Source organism: Pavona decussata, unplaced genomic scaffold (assembly GCF_977016875.1).
Source record: "Pavona decussata unplaced genomic scaffold, jaPavDecu1.1 SCAFFOLD_71, whole genome shotgun sequence".
In the NCBI taxonomy this organism is placed as follows: Eukaryota; Metazoa; Cnidaria; class Anthozoa; order Scleractinia; family Agariciidae; genus Pavona; species Pavona decussata.
Window position 1 is genome coordinate 174,957 of NW_028145490.1, and position 17,112 is coordinate 192,068.

The window sequence follows — 17,112 nt, forward strand, 5'->3', positions numbered from 1 at the left end:
TAAAAGGGGATTGTTGCATACCTAGCCAATGGTGAACTATCTTTCAAAACTGAACTCTGCCAAGTTGAAGTAAGCTTTATACACTTATAACTATTAGACGGCAAATTAGAGGCTTCTATCAGCTGATAGATTATGTGGTTTTCAACAGTTGGTCACTGGCTTACGCTAACATGATTTAGAATGACTGATTTGCCAAAAAGTACTGTTTGCTATTGAGTATTCCACACTATGGGAAATAAAATAATTCAGAAAATAATGTTGGAGCCCTTTTTACCAGGAAAAACCCAAATATTTTTGGCAAATACAATTATTATAATATATAAATGGTAAAAATGCAAAAAAAAAAAATAAAAAAATAAAAATAAAGAAAGACAAAAAGCACTGTGACCCGGTAGCCTCAAATGTATGATTCTGAAAACAAAATATCTCTGCGGGCTCAACCGTCATAACAGGAATTGAAATATGGACCATTGTCCATAAATTCAAAACCTCCTTCTGAGAAACTGTTAAATGTTGTGAAATAATTCCTAGCTACACATATCACAAAAACATGTCAAAAGTCAAAATTCTCAGACAGCCACTTCTTTGTTATTTAACTTTGTGAATGCCTTGGCAGCACTCCATTTAATTTCACTTGTCATTTGATAATGATATATAAATATACATAAATCCTACCGGGCAATCACAAGCCGCAGTTTAATTAAACTTTTAGCTTTTTTCGACAGGGTAATTTCTCATCTGTTAGCTGTACCCATGCTCTGTTCCTGTCCTTCCTACCTCTAGTGTTCCCACTTTGACAAGAAATTGGATTCTCAATTCTAACAGTGTTGCTATTGTACCCAAACTGAATTATGTCTGCTCTGTCACTTCGTCTACCGAGCTGTCGCTGCTTACCAAAGAACTCTTCCGCAGGATCCTAACAGAATAGTTCCGTCAGTACAAACTCCATGCCCTCTTGAAACATGTCTTGAAGAAGGAACAGGAGAGAAACATGTGTGCCCTTGCATTCTGGCTGAAGTTCCCAAGTCTGTTTTCGGTTTCAAGAACTGAAATCTATGAAAAATGTCCAAAAATAAAAATTAGCATTTATTGTTTGAAAATAGGTTTAATTAGTGTAGAACTCATGATAAATAAAAAAATGGAAACTTTAAGTTGTGAGTACAGGTTTTGATTTATTTATCATAACTGAGCACTAGAAAACAATATCAGGGAGGCAAAACATTGAGAAGTAAGGTTTATACTTGTCGTAAAAAAAAAATAAATTGCCTGTAGTCATTAGTTTCCACAAAAGCCAGTATTTTGGATTGCTAGGAGCAACAGATAAACTTAAATGCCTGCCCTCACATCACAGTCATTAGCATATTACAAGTTATAAACCTTAATAACTTCAAGACGCATCTTTCAAACCATATAATTTTTCTGCTCATCACTTCATGTAAATTCATACAAAGAATAATATTGTTGTCAGATGTGTCATAGGCACTTTCAAACAGTGCCTCAAAAGGTTATTTAAAACTAAAATGCCAAGAAATGTAACATTTGTATGACATTAACATCAGGGACATTAAAATTTCTAGATATGTATAATAAATTAGTATCTGTCATGAAACTAGACATACCTTCCACCCTGAACAGAACTGTAAGGAGCCAAGAATTTCTTACGCTTCCTCTGGTGCTCTGTGAGACTTCGCTAATTGAGGCAGTCGAAGAACTGGTCCACTATCTCACAGAGCCTGGCAGTACCTGCAGCCTCTGGTGGGCCGAAGGTCTTTAGCACGGATACTACAGAGGCACACAAGACCTGGGCAGCGAGATTAACCCGCATAACAAAAAAAAACATTCAGATTGATATGATCGTACGTCAACCTCAGTAGACGTTTCAGACCATTATCAACATCCTGAAAAAAACATGTGTGATGTGCAGCCACAAAAGGAAGAACGTTTTAACTTGGGTACTGTCGATGACAAATATATGTCCAGGATTAAGCATGTCATCTTTGTAGTGGTTCCGTCCTTTTTTCCTGGTGGATACGAGTCGCTGATGGGGTACACATCCAAAGCACTGATGCTATTTTTGTACATTGCTGAGTTGGAAAAAGCATTGTACGATTGGATTCTCTGAAATTGAAATAATTCTAACAAACAATACGCTAGAAAAGAATTTAGATCACTTACTGTTTTGATTGACAAGGAAGCGGCCTGGGCTCGGAAGAAGTTTCAAGAAAATTTAATTGTTTTGTCGACAATTCATGCGGGTGCTTCCAATCAAATGAAACTGATAGAAAGTGTTTGTTATGCTTAAACTAAGACAAAACAATACAGCTTTCGAGAAAGTGGTCTTTATTTTGAAAAAAAAAAAAAAAAAAAGCAGTGTTTAAACTTCGCTTTAAAAAAAGTAGCTGAGAGCATTTTTTTATCAATACCAAAATCAAGCCCTTTAATTGCAAAGTTACTGCCAATTGACAGGCTCAGATAGAATATAGAGTCGACTTCGTTTGCAGTCTTTCTTCAACGCTTGAATGAAAAATATAAGAATCAACAATCCCACTAACCTCTATATATGCTTTATTCATATCCGCTCCGAGAGTAAAACCTCGAGTAAAGTCTAGGTAGATTTAACTTTTGAATCAATGTTTGAAATCCTACCCTGACTTTTTAGACGAAAGCGGATTTGCTCGTGCTTTACCCTGATTTTGTTTATTCTTTAGAAGTTTACAAGGTGAAGTTATTTCATAAATATTTAATGCGGGTAATTTTTTTCATGTCGACGAAGAAAAATATCTTTCCAAAAGATCTATGACAGGATTAAACACTTCATCTATGTAGTGGATTCCATCCTTTGTTCCTGGTGGATACGAGGCACTGATGGGGTACACATCCAACACACTGATGTTGCTTTTACACATTGCTGAGTTGGCAAAAGCATTGTACAATTGGATTCTCTGAAATTGAAATAATTATAACAAATAATAACGGTTAGAAAATAATACAGAGTACACACGGTTTTAATGATCGTAGAATTAATTATCATAGACCCTATGCAAAAATGACTGATATTTAATCTGATAAAATATTGATATTCTTTTGTTTACATTTAAATAAGCCTTGCTAAGCTCATTCTTAAGTTCAAATATCGAAAGAATATTTCACCTTGAGCGGGGCCGGTAAGGCTAATTTGAATGGAGACAAAATGATGTTGAAATGTCAGCCATTTCGGCTTTTAATTTGTTTAGTTTTTTTACTCCATTTTTGGGGCTTCCATCGGCTAAAATATTAACAGACTTTTGGTAAGCAAACAAACAAACAAATTAACAAAGAGAAACATCAAGATCGAAGTGGTGAGCAAGTGAGGGCTGAGTGCGGAATTAGCAAACACACAAAAAAAGAAACAAACAACAAAAACTAACAAAAAATAAACAAACAAATAGACAAACAAGATAAATAAATGTAATAATAAAACTAAAATAATTGTATTCTAATTTATTTATTTATTTGCCTATTTTAGTTAGAGGCTTCCATCAGCTCCCATAACAGAGTCCTGTGCATTCATTCTGCCAGGATTCGATAGATCAACCCACTCCAGGATCTATTGATTGGAGACCATGGAGTTCCACTGATAGGGTTCTCAGCTATATACCCTGCGTGTAGACATGCTTGGGTTATCTGACTATGGGAACGTTCAGAATCCTGTTTATCACTCAACGAACGAATTCACATTAAAATATCAGGTATCCGATAAAAATCCCAGAAAGAACGACAGTTCAAAGACGACACACCAAGGACCTGGATTTTCACGGTGGTCCTAGCCAAGGTCAGCAAGATGTCTAGAACTATTGTTAAAATGCCAAAATAATCAATCAGCTAGATGACAACACTTATGAACTACTAAACATTTGTGTGGGATAACCTAGACCTTGAATCATAAGATTAAGCCATGCACCTAAAATAACTCAGCTTTTCACCTCATAACAAATTACACAAGGTGTCCCTTAATACAGGTTCTGGCTAATCGTGCATCAATAGTTAACTATTAGCTCATTTTATATGTCCTCGTTTATTATATTGCCAATATCTCGTTACATTTTCGTTTATAACTCCTAATTTGTGATCATTTTTCCCGAACTGGCAACAACCTACTAAATGCCGTACACAAGAAAGTCGTTATACACGCTTTCGCCCGGTAGACAATAATCCCTTTATCTAACAAATACATTCTAAAACTTTTTTTAACTGACGCTAAATACAGGTTTCCTATGACAAAATAGCTTAATTTTGGAGTCGGCTTCTGCTTAACACAGGCTCATTTTGTATCGAGTAAATTAGGAGAGAAATTGTGGGATCCAAGCTTGTATCCGCGGTCCGCCTAATATAGGTTTCGCTGTAGTAAAGAGCTATGCTTGCAAAATTTTCATTGCATCGGGAAAACGTCTTCACGTAATCCAACCTATACTTATCGTGTGCTTTAAAATATAGTTACGTTTTTGCTATACGGCTGTTTTCTCTTTTTTGTGACTTTTTAAAATAAATTCGCCATCTAATGAAGTTTTAAGTTAAAATTTTAGATAGCTCTTGCGTTCATGAACATTGGTCAGTTGAATTGGTGTGACATCAGAAAGAATTTAATGAGATGAAAACAGTTGTAATAAAAAAAGTAAAAGTTTAACACAGACCACATAAGTTAGGACATGTTCCATTATGGACAATACAAGGCTTTCTTTTGAATGCAAAAAGTTTTATTTTACCCAAAGCGCTGTAATAATTAACTAGTAAAAGAATGCATTAAACAGCGTAGGATATTATCATGTAGCATAGTATAGTGTAGTGTATTATCAAAAATACAAGAGACGATAACTAAAGATAACGAATAATGTGTTAGGGGAGCCGCATAACAAATTCCAGTTGCTACAAAAAGGTACAGTGCAGCTATGTTAAAAACCAGCTATCTTGAATTGATCCTCTCACTAGGGTCACAAAAAGGCTCTGATGACACCGTAATTGCGTTCTCCAGTTTCCGCTTTGTCAACCACGTTTTTGGTTTCCGTTGATAGCGGAATACTACTATATGAATCGTGTTTAAAAACATCCAAACCGGTCTAGTACTTACATGGTTAGTAGTAAATCTGCGGAAAGCGCCCATGATATCAGCGGTTTGTGCATGTATAGCTGTTGTGGATTTCCATACAGGTTTTCCTTTATACCGTGTCTTCATCTCGGATATCAATGCCCGGATGACAACTTGGTAACTTTGGAAACTCGTCGTCTAGATATACAAGTATCAAAAACACCATAAGAAATCCAAGCATGTTTACCTTGATTATATCACTACACTTCACGGATAATGATTATGGAAACTAACGGCTCACAGACCTTGCATTGTATTGGCCTTCGTGGCCAATTTTATAACATTGTGTCAGAAGAGGGATCTCAACCGGCACCGTTGTTCCAAAGCGATTATCGTGTTTCCTTGACGCATCAAATGAAATTCCGACAGAACAGTGAAGACTAATGTTGTGTTTGTGATGATGTTTTTTTTTCAGCAATTATAACGACGACAACAATGACAACAACAACAGCAACCACAGAGACTTACTCATAGACGTCTTTTAAAGAACTGTTGTTAGTTTTTTTTCAAACTTTATACAGTTGCACTTAAGAATAGTTTTCAGTTTAGCGTAGAAAGTAATTTCCCTTTTGCTATGGTTTTGCTTTACTGCGCTCTTTGATTGATTGATTAATACAGTTCGCGCCATATTCTCAACCAATGGGTGTGGCAAACTAAAACCAAACCAAGTTCCTTGCTTACATACATTTTCCCGCGCTCGCATCCGATTAAATGTGTTTGCTTCGAATTCCGGTTGGTTGATTACACTTTCTATATCAATTGTGATTGGTCAGAGTAATTACTTTGGCCCTGGTTTTACGACACTCAAAAAACAATCTTCATGTCATCAACACTAATGACATGCCATGGATAATAAACCAATAGTGATAATCCTTATGATTGTATGAAGAAAAAAAATCACTTTTGAGTGCATCACCTTGACATAGTGCGCCCCAGCATTCAGCAAAAGTGCGCTGTCATTGTCCATATCTTTCCTGAGAATAACTTGACGAAAATAGGCCAAGACTCTGGGAACATGTAGGCTCATCTCAGCGCATGTTTCTGTCTGTAAAAAGTAACACTGAGCTTTACTTGACAGCAAATGTGAAAGAGGATAAATTTTATCCTCGATTTTGTGATAGAGAAACTGAATTCGATTTTCGACTTCTTGTTGAACACGTGGCACTCAGTCGGTTGCACTACCCAGTGAGATTCATGCAACCTTGTGGTAAGCTTATCGAATATCAATTTGGGAGTATTTGATCCAGCCCGCCACGCTAGGTCATATGTATGGTTTCAGATAGTAATTTTAAACTCACGATTCCATTGTCTTAGGAATGAAGGCAGTTGATCTTCAAACCAGTTAAGGTGAATAAAGACACAAAAAAATTTTACCTTTAAACAGGATGTTAGGTTTGGTTGGATTACTGTTATAGCTAGAGATGCGTAGATTTTGACAATTTAAAAATCATTTGCGTTAAAAAAGACATTCTCTTGGTAGATCAAATCTTACAGAGACGACGACCGCCACAGCTTTGGGTGTCTGGTTCACTTTGACGGCTTTTTAAAAATTACAGTTAACACTTGAGAAATATGCATGGGAACAGAGATTCTGGCCCCTTTGACTATTGTTGTTATTTATGTATTTATTTATGTTTTTTTTGGAAAAAAGATTTCTGTTTTAGGGTAGGTTTAATTTGCAAATATATCATACTAGGACCTGGAAAACTTCATGCAGTAGTAAGGTATTGTGAGGTAATCTTGTTCTCTGTTTTCTGATTTCCTGTTTACTAATTCCTACTCTGGTTGGTGAAAATCAACAGCGGCTATTTTAAAGAAGTGGAACCCCCCCCCCCCCCCCCCAAAAAAAAAAAGGTTTACAGGTGTGATTTAGCTCGTATGCCATAAATGCGTGGTTATACGATAGAAACTTCAAAAAAAAAAATATATTAAAAACAAAAAAAAAATGAACAACAACAATAACAACAAAACCTACAAGATTTCACTCCCATCTTGTCGTGTACTTACCAGTTCGTAGAGTGTCTTAGGATATATCCAGTTGTATGTAGCGTTACACTCCTTGAACACAGCCAAGCATAACAGCCTGCCGGTATTGTTAATTGAATGGAAGAAGTAATAGCTTAGAGAGTCACCATATACCCATAATACACCTCGACCAGTCGTATGATCGTACTGTTTTTGCTGATTTCTCAAAAATGTGTAATCTATAAGAATGAATCAAGCATACCATTAGGTCATTAGCATAATTATGCTACAACTCCCTAAAAGTTGATTTAATCTGTTTAGCACGTAGCCCACACTCTACAAATCTTCACGGACGATCGTCCTTTTTACGGAACCAATTTAAGATTTATATGTTGATCTCTTCTATGAGCCTTGAACACATATAGGAAGTATCAGCTCTGTCCCCAAACCACCAGCTTTACCTCTTTTATTTTTTTTTTATCATAACAGTTATATATAAAAGGCAATGGTTTCTCTTTCCTTTGATGTTTTCGTTTGCGTTGTTTGAACGAGGACAGATAAAGCAGGCCCGTTGAAATGTGGTGAAATAACTGACCAATATTCACGTTTCTATGAAGTTTTTCAGCCATAGTTGACACGAACTAAACATTTTGCACGCCTTCCGTACTTCTAGCATAAATTCAGCGCCTCTGTTATCGTCTTTGGACATTGCACAACTAATTTCCATTACATACAGCCCTTCCCTGATGTAACATGGTTTGAGTATGGCTATTGCATACATGTGTACTCAGAGCGATTTCAACTGATTGTCGTAAAACAGAAACAAAATAATTACTAATAAATAAAATAAATCAAAACGGACGAAAACAACACAAAGAACCAATCAGAACTCGAAGTAAATACATTGATGACGTCAAGCGCGGGAAAACGCGTGCAAGCAATTCCAGATTGGTTTTGTTTGGTCTTTTCGTTGGTTGAGATAGAAGCACTATTTTTTTAATCAATCACTTAGCGTAGACAAGAGAAACCAAAGAAAAAGCGAAGTTACTTTCAACACTCAATAGACTATATTCGTATTCTCGGTATTGAACTGGATCGAGCTTGCAATGGAGGCTCTTGCCGGGGAATATATTAGAAACTATAAGCCTCGTGCGCAAGCTAGTTCCAGTTCAATACCGAGAATACGAATACGAACTATTGAAAACCGTTGTATTGCTAAATAGTAATCAGAAAGAATCCAAAGAATATATCAACTGTAGTTTTCTCGTACATGCATATATACCTTGTCCTGTAAAATTCATGTAAGGCTTCCATTTATAACCAGTCACCCATCTACCAAAGCCGTCCCACAGCAAGTTGCACCGAACATCACAATCGTTATCTGCTTCACGCATGTAGTTTTGGATCTCTACAGAGAATGAATGGAGGAGGTGCTGTAAATTGCAGTAGAGACGAGGATACGTTGGGAAATAAAAAAAAAAAAAATGGATTTACCGAAGAACTACGACAGACCTTGCTTAATGTTATTGTTTCTTTTCTATTCTATGTACGATTTGAGAAAGGCAAACTTGGAAGAGTTATTTGTTATTGTGTAATAAATGGTGACGACGAAAGTTTTATTGGAAAATATCTTGAAAAAAATAGCTTACGGTAAAAAAGATAACAAATTCAATTCTGTCAAAAAGAACATTGGTTCTTCTTCCTTCCGCAAAGACAGTTATAGACATTCAAGAGACCAGCACATCTTTACCAAGATTGAGCTAATGGCCGTGGTAAGTCTGAGTGATTTAGATAAATTTTCTTTATTATTTTTATTATCATTATTACTACCCATTTCACTGAGTCGTGGCCATGGAATAGCAAGTGTTCTCCTCTTAGCTGATAACAGAGGTCTGTTGATGTATCCGGTCATTTCTGAGAAGAGTTGTTTGCTAAGGTGCATGTTCTTTAGTTTTCCTGAACAGTGCGCTGATTAAGATAAAAGAAGAGAAGGAGATATTACCTAGGAAGAAGCTTGAGGGTGAAGTTCAACAATACAAGGAACATATTAAGTACTATATATTTGGGAAAGATGGGTTACATTTGACTAGTATGGATATCATGTACTTACCCTCACATTGTTGAATGTTTGTCAGTTGACTTAAGAGAAACTTTTCTGTGAGCGAATAGTCCTCAAGGCCTAGTCAACTCGTAACAGTTTACTACTAAATCTCCTCTAAAACTCATTGGTTTAAATGAATCATATATATGGATGTTATAGTGTTCATCAGCAGCGAGTCACCACGTTTCAGGCAAGCCATAAGATTCATTCAGCAAAAATGCCTACATGGAGCGAGCTCATCATAAACAACAACAACAACAGCAGTAGCAACAACAAAATATGAAACTGACAAACAAATAAATGAATTCTTGCTTTTCTCTTTATAATCCTTAACAAAGAGAATGCTTTATTATTTAGGGCGTTATCGGGTACCTTGTATTTTATTAGTTTTTTTTTTCATTTCAACCTTCTACATAAAAGGCCCAGATGTGGAACTCTATATTGAAAATGCCAGTCAGTGACTTTTGTTCGAATGAAAACTACGTGCTGAAAAAAACAAACAAACAAACAAACAAACAAACAAACAAACAAAAAATCACCACCAACAACAACAAAAACAGGGGGGTGGGAAAAAATTCTCTCTTGATATGGACACTGAAGGGCAAGGGAAGGAAGGACGAAATTAACAAGGAATCTCGACTATAAACCTAGGACCAGAACCGCCCTAACACATCATTGGTTAGACTTTACTCAATCTTGGTACAAAGTACCGATGACCTCAACGAGTTATCACGTAGGTATCAGGTCGCGACATAAATGACATTATGGGTTTTCATAATGTTTGCTTTTTCGTAAAATTTAGCTTACTGTTCTCTTTTCTAGACCTTACCATTTCTAAACCAGTTATGCTCAATCGGTGGATCAATCAATCCATCGCACAGGGTATAATCCAAAATCATGTCGATTTTATAAGCTCCAGGCTCCATAATCAGAAACAGAACCTCGTATACTCCATTGTCATGATCAAAAACTGTTCCAGCCAGATACGAAGGTCCATCCAGGTACACTCTCCAAGAGTCACCTCCAATCGTCTTTCTCTGGGCATTATGGGTACGGGACTGTACAAAAAACCGACTGTACTCCCCCGCGGGGCGAATTTGAACTCCAAATATTTCACTTTGTTCTGGTGATGTTCCCAAGCTGAAATCAAAAGAGTCATTTCTAAACTGATCAATGATTTGATCAATCATTTTGATCAAACTGCTTAAACTGTTTTAGAATGCGCCACCACAGAGCCATTTAAACTTTGACGAAAGTGGCGCATCTTTATACAACAGAAATCCACCGAAGAAGGACAAAGCTCGAAACTTTTGGATTTACTTTGAAAACTTTGTCCCTTTTTTCCATCTTATTTTAGCAAGTAATCATTTCAAACTGACAATGTCGAAGCATCTCGCGGTGTGATGTCTCAACATTTGAGGGTGTATTTCTCTCAGCGATCACTCAGGCTTGCTGTACATGAAGAATTTTTTAGACACGTTGTTCGTCTTTCTTTTTTTTTTCAATTAGACATTTTTGCCAGTGCTTAAAGCAAGCAGACGTCGGAAATTTAAGAGAAACTTGTTCTTGGTTCACACGGGCAAGCTTAGGCACTTGAAAAGTCTACATGATTAACACTTTTAAGTGTTAACCATGTATAACCATCTTTATTAAAATTAGGCTGGTTATATACGGGGACGTTTTCTATGAAAAGTTTGCATTTGACCACCCGGCCCTGCAAGCAGAGATTCCTTCGATTTTCTCAGTTGCAAGGTAGCATTTGACAAGTTTTGTATTCTAATATGTACGACACATTTCCTTGACAAGCCTTCTTGTTCAAAAACTGGTGTTCCAGTGTTTGAACAGGTTCAGCGAAAACTTGCTCACCCTTAACGTACGAACATGTCATGGAAAATTTGCTCGTGTAGAACCAGCCTTAGTTAGTTTTGGCAGATTGTGAGAAACGAGATTTGTAATTGAAAACTTGCTTGTGTGCAACGGCTGACTAAACTGCTGTACCACTCTGAGCAATGGCACAAGAAATAAACTTCCTTGAAGCATATGTTTAGAAACAAGTAGGCCAGCAATACCGGCTACACCAGATTGACATTGTTTAGGCATCCAGATCCTTGAAATACTTGCCTTTTTATGGTCGTGTCTTATGATACGAAATATTTTGCTGTGTGCCTAAAATTCAACTCATACCATTAGATTTTCCATTTCTTAATCTTTTTCAAGAATTATAAAAATGTGAACAGAATAACCTAGACGCCAGAGAAAATATAAGTCCGCGCGTTAATTATATACCTGTTGATGTCATTAGTTGACAATACTTCAAGTAAACAACTGCTTTATTCTAGTCACTAAAATCTATTGTCATAAAATTAAAGTCCCTTTCATAAAGACAAAAGCGTCAAAGCTAAAGAGGGACAATATTTAGCTTTCTACCTGTCTTACTGTTGACTAGGCTACCAGTTACGGCCAATTTATCTCAGAACGGTCTGTTATAAACTTACGCTTGGTACTGCTTTCCACTGTGTCGTTTGTAACGAAGGTCTTGGCAAGGCTTTTGCAGACTGTGCCAGTCCAAACGCCATTTTCGCTGTCGACACCAGTTCACTTTAAAATCGTCGTAAACCGTAGCTCGAACCCGCAGGTGAAACACAACAAACCAAAGAACAAGAAGCCATATTCCCCACCGGTATTGCATGACAAGTTTGACAATAACACAAGATTACAGAAGCAAAGCCGTCCGCGTTAAACGATAATTGATACTTGATATTTTGAAATCATTGTCCACCGAAAAGCTTATCAGAGTTATTAACTACAGTTTTTAGCGGTTAAAAACTTGAAATGTGATATAGATTTGAGCAGCAAGCCATCTTCATTATTTATGTTTTTTTGTCAACTCGTATGGTGGACTATTCATCTCTCTTCTTGTTATTTTAACGCCTGGCTTCTTTTTAATGTAATAGAATGACAGTTTGTTTATAGTTGCCCAAATTCTGTTTTTGTTTGCCGTCCTCTCGTGGTCATTTATGGATTGTCGCGTTCATTTTTCGTTTATAGTTCATGGGATTTGACCGAGGAATGAAAACCACTTTAGCGAGCTGGTTTTAGGCACCAGGCTCTTCGGAGTTGTGGGTTCGAATGCCACCGCTGCGCAAATATTGTTTTGTTTTTACATGCTGTAAGTTTAATGTAAAGTGAGGTTGTATAACTAAATTAAAAAAAAATGTTTTTTAAACTATATATTTGGCCAAAAATTACATTGATTCTTAGATGAAAATTGTCGTCAGTGCAAATGGCTCTTTTCTAGAATAAGTAAAATAAAATCAGGTTTATAAATGAAAGACCGATGTTCACCCAAAAGGCATTGCGTGTCGAGCTCATTTTCGCACAGACGGTAAATCAGAAAATGGCAAGCGAGCACCAAATAGCTGACAATCCACGTTCATCGACCTTATTTCCTGGAATATCGCTATTTTTCGTGCAACAAGCTTCATTTCTGTGGATATTTTCAAGAAAACTATCATCTAATCATCATTTATTTGCTTTCAGGAAGCTAATGCAATTTTGCAAATAGTACTGTTTAAATAAAAGAAATAAATTTACATTTTAATTGTACTGTATTATTAGAGGCCTCTAGCTATCCTCCAGCCTTTTAGTTTCGACTTTTAATAGAGGTCGTCGTTTAATACAGACTCTTCGTGAGGGAAGAAAAATCGGAAGTCAAACAAACCGTCCCGCTTCGTTTACTCTGTGGCCATTTTGAGGATAATTGTTCAATTCATAATCTTCTAAGAGTTTATTCTTCCATTTCAGAGTTTTGTTAGTGGAAGCCACACCCGTCACATTTTTCAGCTGAAGACGTTTAGCACTGCGTTAGTTGCATCTGTTGAAGAAGTATGTTCGTTTTGAAACAGAAGACTTTCAAATATATGCAATGTGGTAGATAACCAGAATGTTACTTTTGAAAACGGAAAAATGACTTTTCCTTTAGTAATCAGTTATTTTAATATCGTACTCCTTTTTAACGACATAACTACCCCAACCGTGCATAAAAACGCCAAATAAAGAACGATGATGGAAAGAGTTCAATAAAATTAATCGTTTTTGAAATTAAAGAAAGTGAATATATACATGGCGTAATGCGTTGCACACTATCAATATTCAGCTCGATTGGTTCCTGGGCAACAGGGTCGACTTTAATACTTATATGTTTTAGGCTTACCAAATTTTACGGTAAAATTTAAATTGATTGATTGATTGATTGATTGATTGATTGAACTACGATTTTTGATATCTTATAAACAGTGAAATCTGTTCAATAAACAGGTCAAAGTTTATGTTTTCGCGTGTGTAGCTTCGATGGTAACACCGATATTATAATACACAGTTATTATTTACTGTGATAATACCAGTTTCCCTGGCATTACAATAAAACAGAAATATATTATCAATTTTCGATTTTTGTTTTCGCTAGCAAAATAACTCAGGGTTGGCAGCGGTGGGATTCGAACCCACGCCTCCGAAGAGACTGGTGCCTTAAACCAGCGCCTTAGACCACTCGGCCACGCTACCCTCCTTACTTTGTTTATTCCAGTCTTTGTGGGTGGATTGTTTTAATTGACGGTAGTTTATTTAACCGTGTGACGTGTTTAGAGTGTCGCTTCAAGAAAAGGTCCAGAGAGCCTCAAGAGAAAGAGGAATAATAATTTTGTTCAAAAAAACGGATTACGCAAAACTAAAATAACTAGGATGATCCATAGATAGGTAACTGTGAACAAAAACAATTTTCTACTCTGTTTGCTTTCTTTTTGTATGTTTTTGTCATCTTCCAGGGACGTTGCAGCGTATTTAACTATTATGTCGTGTTTGTAACTTTATTTTTATCCTTTTTAGCAGAGCCATCCGATGTAAAAATACAGTCATAGTAATATATGATTTTTTATATTTCCAAAGAACCAAAAACATTACTGCTGAATTCAGTATTTTTAAATAATCAATAAGGCACACAGAAGTCATATTTTTATCTATTTCCATAGCAACAATTTTACCAAAACTTAACGAAACTCAACTCAAACGGAGAAATTAAAATTTTGGCAAATCAGGGCTTTCAGGAAACTCATCAAAACGGGCTGAAGATCTGTCCAGCTGATCATGGAAACTACGCCTTCTTTAATCCTCATTACAAAATCGAGAGAGCTTCTTTTTCACAGCAGCGAGCTGAAAACATAATAAATAAAGGTAAAATACATTGAAAAGAGGAGTCAATACTAGTTTCCGAGGAAACAGGACGAGGATGTAAGAAAATTCTTAAAAAAGAATAGATTTTAATATGGGTTTATACAAGAACCATGGTGCTTAATGGATTAAGGATTCAAACACGAAAATAAGGGTTAAAAATGATATTTGCATAATTATAAGATGGCAAATCACGCACAAGATCTAAGCTTCCCAGCAACTATGGAAGGGCCCTTACGTATTGATTGAAGTTCTTGTAAAAGTTACAATATCTTAGTATCCAGTGCTTAATATATTCGCTTCATGGCTGTACAGTAAACCTATAAATTGCAAAAAATAGCAAAGAAGATTTCACAAAACAACAAGCCTTTCACACCTAGATTAGCCTCATCGAGCTCACGGAAAATGGCTTCCAAGGCTTTGCTTCTTCTTTGCCTTGCTGCTCTGTTTACACCTCTGTGGAGTTTGCCTTTGCCATTGCCTGACGGTACGATTTGTTTTTAGCGATCCATTTGATTGTTTTTTTTATTATTTTCAGTTAAACATGAAGAAAAAGCCCTCGTTTTTTTCTGAGTGAGATTAGTGGTATTTTCTGTACTGTTAAATCAAGACGTAAATCTGTTTGTTCAGTGTACAGAAACGAACGTGACAATCTTACTTGTCGTCTAATTATCTTTAAGGCAGAAAAAACTTGTTGGGTTCTAAATTTGTTAAACATTAATTCTTTTCAAGATTGAGCTTTCAACCACTCTAGTATTTTAGAATTGTGAGACATATTTTATTGTCATATTTTCTGACCGTAGGCTTATCGTTTTATGCAATTGTAAAGAGACGACCTCTGATTGCTTGTTTTGTGTGAATAGAAATGACTGATAGCCCAATATAATAAGAGACGGAAAAAAGGGAGCTTGGTTGCAATAAATAATAATAATAATAATAATAATAATAAAAAAACTGTGGTTTTGCGTTAGTGGAGAAGGACTTAACTAAAGACGCAAATTTGACTTTATGGATTGAGTTAAAAATGTAAATTGTCCTTGTAAGGCGATTCGCTCAGACGAGGCGATAGCACTCGAAACTTTAGTTATTGATCATGAATCTATTAACGGTGGTCGAATTCACCTTGATAAGTCGAATTTTGTGTAGTAAAAAACCCCTACTCTCGGGACAAGACCATCAAAGAACCACGATAGCGAATTTAAGAACGGGTGCATTTCATCCCAGCAATGGGTTTTCAGGAAGGTGTTTAGCAAATTTAGTCAAATTTGGTCTAAGGCAACATTTGTTGATCAATATAATATTTGATTTTAATTCGTTAAATGTGCCTGTTTGATTTTTTCACAAAAGATGACGACTATGATGACGATGACGATCATTATGATGATTATCACGATCGCCATGATGATGATAATGATGATGATGACGATCGCCATGATGACGATGACGATGATGATGATGACGATGATAATGATGACCACCATGATGATGATGATGATGATGATGATGATGATGATCGCTATGATGACGATGACGATGATGATCACCGTGGTGATGATGACGATGACCGTTATGACGATTACAAAGATAACGATTACGACGACGATGACGATGATGATGATGACGACGACAAGAAATAGGCGTCCTACACATTGTACAAAAGAGTTAGAATTGATGAACTTTCTAATACAAAAACAGCCCATAAGAAAGCCATTCAAATATTATTTGAAATTGCAACACAACTGCCATTTTTAATATCTGGAAGTCGGTCATATAGTGTGTTTACGGCAACCATATTGGAGGAGTGAAACAATAGCATGATGTCTCTTTGGGAAATAAATTCTATTTTTATGCAAATATTTTTTATTGTTTGGCCCCTCCAGCATGGCTGCCGTGAATATGCGCTTCTTTTAATCATAAACTAGAGAAAAAAATACTGCTTGCAAGCTTTCTGGGAAAGCTTTCCTTTTTTATAGAACAATTGTACTGACTTAAGCAACTCGCCCTCAATATCGTATTTGACTTTTCATCTTTGAATAGCTTCCAAATCAATTCTAATGTTTTTACATGAAGTTTTGCTTTGAGAATTGTTTTTTTTTTTGGCTTTAAGTTTTACAAAGCTAAATATTAAAATGAAGTGAAATGGGTCTATGCCATTATTGGCACTTATTGGTTACGCAATTTTAAAGCTTTTTAATGTTAGTAATATTAAGTTTATTGTATCACAGTAAATTGAAATGTTTGGCACTTGGGATGGCTCAGTGGAGTAAAATGTAATCAAAATATGTAAATGACAGCAGCAAGTCGTCCACTGCATCAATTGTCGCTTGATTGCATGTTTACTCGATGTCTGGGGAGTTTACTTTTTGTTAACGTTTGTTGTTATTTTATTAAGGTTATAAAATATTTAAATGAAGTATTTTTAAAGCGGTAAAATTTATTTAACCCTCACTCGACCAAAACCGATCATCCTTAAATATGAACTTTATTAAAGGGAGTCGAATTTCTTAAATGATGTACTTATGGCCTCAGTGCACCCCAAAATCACCGTGTAAAGCATCAGAAACAGTACCGACGTCAGTAAAGTCGTGCCCAATGCACATGGCTTCTTTTGAATTATCACATTCTAGGGCCTCATCCGCTGAGACTTTTCACTAAGAAAAACCGTATTAAAGTGCCCCTAACCCTTCAATTTGTTTTC

The 17,112-nt window shown here is 36.1% G+C and overlaps 2 protein-coding genes, 1 non-coding gene and 1 pseudogene across 3 annotated transcripts; 1 reads left to right on the top strand and 3 right to left on the bottom strand.

Annotated features, from left to right (window-relative positions):
* Positions 1–571: 571 nt before the first annotated feature.
* LOC146477153 (uncharacterized) lies at positions 572–1,990 on the bottom strand (annotated as a pseudogene).
* Positions 1,991–2,341: 351 nt separating this feature from the next.
* On the bottom strand, positions 2,342–12,212 carry LOC146477154 (uncharacterized). The gene is made up of 8 exons (XM_085113493.1): positions 11,684–12,212; positions 10,018–10,328; positions 8,918–9,055; positions 8,370–8,495; positions 7,130–7,326; positions 6,039–6,167; positions 5,105–5,260; positions 2,342–2,942 (listed from the first exon to the last, which is right to left on the bottom strand). The coding sequence occupies exons 1-8, from the start codon at positions 11,875–11,877 to the stop codon at positions 2,760–2,762; spliced, it is 1,434 nt and encodes a 477-aa protein (XP_084969619.1). The 5' UTR covers positions 11,878–12,212; the 3' UTR covers positions 2,342–2,759.
* A 1,457-nt stretch (positions 12,213–13,669) lies between these two features.
* Positions 13,670–13,751, bottom strand: Trnal-aag (transfer RNA leucine (anticodon AAG)). Its single transcript has one exon. It is a non-coding gene; the product is annotated as a tRNA-Leu (tRNA).
* A 1,018-nt stretch (positions 13,752–14,769) lies between these two features.
* On the top strand, positions 14,770–16,746 carry LOC146477156 (uncharacterized). The gene is made up of 2 exons (XM_085113495.1): positions 14,770–14,901; positions 15,762–16,746. The coding sequence occupies exons 1-2, from the start codon at positions 14,820–14,822 to the stop codon at positions 16,049–16,051; spliced, it is 372 nt and encodes a 123-aa protein (XP_084969621.1). The 5' UTR covers positions 14,770–14,819; the 3' UTR covers positions 16,052–16,746.
* The last annotated feature ends 366 nt before the right edge of the window (positions 16,747–17,112 follow it).

Excerpts from the sequence above, each read along its gene's own strand:
- LOC146477154 (XM_085113493.1), bottom strand. The coding sequence starts at position 11,877 with ATGCAATACCGGTGGGGAATATGGCTTCTTGTTCTTTGGTTTGTTGTG. Across the intron at positions 10,329-11,683 it reads AGTGGAAAGCAGTACCAAGC|CTTGGGAACATCACCAGAAC; the intron begins GTAAGTTTATAA and ends TTTTGATTTCAG. Across the intron at positions 5,261-6,038 it reads CTGGGGCGCACTATGTCAAG|ACGACGAGTTTCCAAAGTTA; the intron begins GTGATGCACTCA and ends TTGTATATCTAG.
- LOC146477156 (XM_085113495.1), top strand. The coding sequence starts at position 14,820 with ATGGCTTCCAAGGCTTTGCTTCTTCTTTGCCTTGCTGCTCTGTTTACA. Across the intron at positions 14,902-15,761 it reads GCCTTTGCCATTGCCTGACG|ATGACGACTATGATGACGAT; the intron begins GTACGATTTGTT and ends TTTTCACAAAAG.